We start from the raw sequence: 5,672 nt of genomic DNA, 5'->3' as shown, positions 1-5,672 counted from the left end.
CCCCAAACTTCTCACTCACATTTAGTAGGCAATTCTAGTTTCCAATTGTCAAGTCTCTGTTACCACCTAGCCCTGGGAAGCCGGATAAGTATTATTTATGGCAGGAAGGATTGAATTAGGTATGAGGATTGATAGCAAAGTGTAAAGAAGGGATGCTTGAACGCAATAGGGCACATCCACGGATGGGGAATGTGTGACCCTTGAGATAATGTTGAACTGCAGTTCTCATCATCCCTCACCATTGGCTGAGCTACCTCGGCTGATGGGGGTTGCAGTCCAATAGTACTTGAAAGGTCACATTTTGCCATCCCTGGCATATTCTGATAAGGAGTCCACAATGCAGTAGAAGAGAAACTAAAGAGGAGAGAATAAGGCCAAGATACGACTGTGTTCAGCAAATTTTAGAAGTAAAAAATAGTTGAAGAGGTCTAGGGATCTGAACTGGCTGAAGAAGACAGCAGAATGCTGTTGAAGACCAAACAAGGGCATGAAGTCTTCCCAGAGTGCAAGCTGTGGGCACAAGGTAGAAGAAACTTGGGGAAGGCTGAATGTTTCATTTTTAATTTGTGGTGAAAAATTAACTTGCTTGTGTTCGTGAAACTTGTGGGTCCTTTCCCAATCCTAAGATTTCAGTGGTGGTTCTCGAACATTTCAGGGTAGAGGCAGCTCACAGAAATAGCATGTTTTAAAAATATTGAATGTATCCCCCCTCTTTTTTGCCTTCTTAAAGCTGGAATGGCATTTTTAAAAAAGACTAACATCCAGGCCAGCAATGCACAGAAAACTTACTATAGTAACATAGTACAGTATCCATAATGTAGAAGTTTAGAAATCCTATCCAAAGGTAATCAAGAGCAGATTGGAGTTCTTTAAAGCCCATTTAAAAACAGATGGCTAAGGAGGTTCTGGAACACCCTTCCCCTGGGGCCTATTTAGGCAGTCCTATGTCAATTTACCTGGGAGTAAGCCAGATTGAATTCAGTGGGGTTTACTTCTGGGTGGACTTGTATAGCATTGTACTGTTTATATTGCTTTAGCATCAGGCAACAACCTTATTATTTTCTCAGACTTTAAACATCTGTAACTTTTAAACATTTCCCTATTATGCTGTGATTTAGCATAATAGGGAAATGTTTCACTTTTTGAAACTTACTGTTTTGGATTGCTGTGTTTGGTTATTGCTGCAATGTTTTAATCTCGAGATCTATTTTAAAATGAATTGCCTTGATTCCATAGGCATTGTTTTGCTGCTTTAATCATTTTTTGTTTTATTGAAATTCTGATTTAAGGATAAGGTTGTCACCCAGAGAACTGCTTGTTATTGGGTAACCAATATGCTGAAAAATGGATTATTTGGTCATGAGTATGCTAAGACCAAATTCTAGTTTCCAATTGTCAAATTTCTGCACCCTTCCTTAAAACATATGTGTCTCTCAGGATAAGAACAGAAGTTTTACAGAAACCTGATGGAATTGCAACTGCTACATAGTCTACCAGAAATAGGTCGGTGGAATACAGTCTTCCTTTCATCAGTCTCTGGCTTAGAGATTTACTAGTGGTGTTCCAGTGACCTTTTGTCTCCCCAGTCTCTTGCTATGGTGTGAATAGGGTGGAAAGCACTTTCTGGGGAAAAGACTAGCCAATCCGTCTTTTGATGCTAAGTTAGTTAAATTTAAGGGCCATTGATAGCAATGACACTTAAGGGTTTCTCTGCACAAGGCATCTATTCATGCACTCATTATTCCCCACCCGTGGTGGTCTATGAGTTTTTTAGACATCATTTTGATCCTCCTGTTTCACTCCTATGTTTAACCAGAACTTTTGGTAAGTTTTTAAAGGCAGGAAAAAGAATGGCACTTAATTGTGAAAATGAAAGAACAGTTCCTCACTCCAAGTTTCTGTTCCTATGTGTTATTCCACTGTACCGCAGTGCCATGTAGTGGTTTTGTAGGGGAAACACAGGAAAGGAAATGCTCTTCCTTTTGTCCAGGGATCAGAATTCTGCCCAAAACTGAAACTGGATGCAGCAGATCAACAGTCATGTTTAGAAAAGCGAAGTCTTGACAAACTTGACCCATTGATGGCTTAGAGGCAAGATACCTGACAGATTCTTCCCACATGAACTTGCTGTGATAGTCTTCAAAGGCCCTGTTACTTTGTAAGCCACCTAGGAAGGTATCTGGCAATTATAGGTGGCCTATAAATGTATGTAAATAAAAGCAAGCAAGCAAGCCCCACCAGTGGAAGATGTTCGATGGGAACAGGTTTATGGCCTTTTCTGTGGCCGCATCTTCACTGTCAAATTCCTTCCTAAGCCAAGTGAGACTCATATGACTTTTAGGCATGCAAGTAAAACATTTTCTTTTCCACCTGACTTTTAATTGTATCAATTTGTGTTTAAAGACTGTACCTATGCTTGGTTTTAGCCCTCAGTTTTAGATCTGTTGTGTTTCATTTTGTAAACTATAGGATTTTATGAGTCCTATTAGGACCAATGCTAAAAATTTAAATGAGGCCTAAGTTCAGTAACTTAGTCTGTATCCATTCCATTGATTTTAGGATGTCCTTTGCAGGGTGGGAAAGGAAAGGGATGCATAAATCTCGTATTAATTGAGAAAAGCACTACTATAAAAAGAGATTAATGAATGAGTTGATATTGCTGGTAATGAAATTATAGGGTGATGGGACTCCCTGGAATTGAAACTGATATTGATTGAAAAACCATACATAATTTATTGAACTTTATTTAACTAGAATGTCTCTGAAGGTCATCTGTCATCTGGTTGTCCCTCAGGGTGGAATAGAGTTACTCCCCTGTCAGACCTCACTCCATTGCACTAAAACCAACAAAACCCTATTTTGCAAGATTGCACTGAGCTTGCAGAAAACCAAGACAACTTTGCTTCTTATGGGAGAGAGGTCATGATCGTATGTATTACTTTTAGAAATGAAACGGCATGCTACCAAGAAGCTGTCTGGTGCCCCTGCAATTCTGACAGCGCAAGGGTAGGCAGTGCTGAGCTATGCTAATTCCTGAGCTTGAATAGGCTTGTGAAGTGGGGGGGGGGGCCAGAGGCTGCCAATAAGCCATGATTGCCCTGGCGATCAAAGGGACTAAAGGGCCACACAGACTGCTCCTAAAGGCCCTCAAGCACCGGGAATCAAATGAGATTGAAAATACATTAGAGCAGGGGTAGGTGAATGGTTTTGCCATGGAGGGCTGCAGGCAGGAGCAGGTGGTGCCTGGGCTGGAGATGATGCACTGGTGGTGTGTCCAAAGGCAGCAGTGGGCATCTCCTAGGCTGGCGGCTCTGTCACTCATTCACACACAGAGAACTTGCTCCCCCCATTTATTTGTGCATGCACAGCACATTCTCCACTCTCCAGCATAAATTCATCAACATGAATGCACACTTCCCTGCATGCATGTGCAAGCACACTCATCTCCTCTCTCCCTCCTTCTTGCCATGTCAATACAGGAGGATGAAGAATTCTAAAGCTGGCTCTGCACTGAAATTCCATGGTACCCACTCCTTCCTGCTGCTCAGCTTATTAGCATGCTCCTCAGCTTTAATTGTGTTTATGGTCAATTTAAACTAGCCAATAACAAAACTTCTCAGTTGAAACAAAAATAACTAAACATTGAAATAAGTATGCAAACAAGAAACACACACACACACAAAATTTATAACCTAGTAACATGAAATTAAAATGAGCAACAGGATAGAGTACTTAAAGCATTTAAGAACTCTAGCAATATGGAAAGGTCTTCACTTTGTACCAGGAAGACAATAATATAAGTGCCTGGCAAGCCTCTCTTGGGAAAGTATTCTACAGACTGGGTGCCACCACGGAGAAGGCCATCTTTCTTGTCGCCACCATCTCACCTCACTTGACAGGGTCAACTGAGGAAGGTCTCAGATGATGATCTTAATGTCCCAGTAAGTAGAAACGGTAGGTAAATACCCCAGTGCAAATCAACTATGCAGAGAGGAAGTGCACAATATAAGCGGGGGGGGGGGTGGTATAGGGAGGATGACTCCTTCCGCAGGCTGTTGGAAACATGCTTTGTGCAACATTGGTGTGGGCTGCACCATGAAAGCTGCCAAAGGCTCGCATGCAGCTGCATCTTGTCCACTTAAACAGTTGCGAGTGGCATGCCCTAGCAGGATTGATTCCAGCACCTCCCTCCACCAGCCAAGGACAGGACGTACGGAGCAAGACAGAGGACAGAACCTTATAAGGTAAATCCAACTTGACAACAAGGGCCTCATCACACACTTATAGAATTGCTTTGCAGAAGAAACTCCCATGTAGGAAACTGCACAAGTTTGCTTTGGGATGCAGAGCTGTGGGATTTTTTTCTTCAATACCTATGAGGGGGAACAATTTTGCTAAGCTTCTGGGATTTGACTTGGGCACACCGATGGAGCATAATGGACTCCGTTTCCAAGCTTCATGAATATAGCATAACCTGGCAACAGCAACCTTTCCTTGAAATGGTAAAATCTCCAGTGTAAACTCCTGGATGGTCTGCGTTGTCCTGATCTAATGTGTAGCAGATCATGCTGTTCATCAAACAGCACAATCTTGTAGGGACTTAAATCTAAGGCTCGGTGCTTGGCTATCACTCCTCCTGCATGCGAGGCCCACTGGAAATTTCTGAGCTTCGAAACACACATGCTACTCACTGATGTTGTAAGGAATGTGCTGATTCTACAGAGCTGCCACCAACAAAACCAATTGTGCAAATTCGTGTTGAGCTACTGCATGCCACCAGGCATGACAGGCCCTCTTTGTCTGTGCCACTTCTAGAAAACATGGGATGCAATTCCACTGTGTCTTAGTTGGTTTGGAAATCTAACATGATTCTATTGCCTAGCAAAGCAGCATAGAGAAAAAAAAACTGGATCTGTTTACTAATGTCAGGACTAGCTCATTTTTTTTCCCCTAGCAAGTTCTGTACCTTTAAGCCAGGGGTATCTTAGCTCTTTCACTCGAGGACTAGATTCAGCTTCAGGAAGACAGAGGGGCTTCTTCCAGTATGCCAAAACACCGGCACATTTTAGCTTTAAACATTTTCTTGGCAGTAGTTGAGCCTTAAAAGCAGTACTTCAGGCTTTAGAAAAGGGAAGTGTTCAAAAGCTTGGAAACCCCTAAACAAGGGGAAGGAGCATCAAGGAAATCTTGGACCAGATTTGGTATGTGGTCCAGTGCTTTAGTCTGTGCTTTAAGCTGTGTGGCATGCAAAAATTCCACTGATGCAGCCTTTCTAACTTGAAGGTGCAGCAGTGGGAAGCTGAACTGCACCTGCGGAATAACTACTGCTACAGTAACAAAACCACTATAGTGTTAATAGCGATAACAAAATATGGGGCACGCTCAGATAAAGGTGGTGGTAAAAGCTAGGCTCCAGCAGTATGTGAACCAAGAACTACCAGTAGTACAGGCAGGATTTCAAAGAGGCAGAGGAAATAGAGATCAAAATCAGAGAAAGCTAGGGAAACATCTACTTCTTTTTTATTGACTACGCTAAAGCTTTTGATTGTGTGGATCACAACAAATTGTGGCAAGTTCTTAAAGAGATGGGAGCACCAGACCATCTTATTTGTCTCTTGAGAAACCTATATGTGGGTCAAGAAGCAACAGTGAGAACTGGACACGGAACCACT

At 42.3% G+C, this 5,672-nt stretch overlaps 1 protein-coding gene across 3 annotated transcripts in view; it reads left to right on the top strand.

Moving 5' to 3' along the window:
- Window positions 1-301: 301 nt before the first annotated feature.
- Window positions 302-5,672, top strand: part of ARHGEF10 (Rho guanine nucleotide exchange factor 10) — a 114,383-nt gene continuing 109,012 nt past the window's right edge. For all 3 annotated transcript variants that reach the window (XR_006413513.1, XM_044417807.1, XM_044417789.1), the window contains exon 1: window positions 302-523. Coding sequence is in view for 2 of the 3 variants with exons in the window: in XM_044417807.1 (XP_044273742.1) it covers window positions 463-523 (61 nt within the window). In the remaining variant the exon portion in view is untranslated. The remainder of the gene's footprint in view (window positions 524-5,672) is intronic.

The sequence above is a fragment of the Varanus komodoensis genome, unplaced genomic scaffold, assembly GCF_004798865.1.
Source record: "Varanus komodoensis strain SLA01 unplaced genomic scaffold, ASM479886v1 scaffold10, whole genome shotgun sequence".
Taxonomy (NCBI): domain Eukaryota; kingdom Metazoa; phylum Chordata; class Lepidosauria; order Squamata; family Varanidae; genus Varanus; species Varanus komodoensis.
This window is presented reverse-complemented; position numbering and strand designations above follow the sequence as displayed.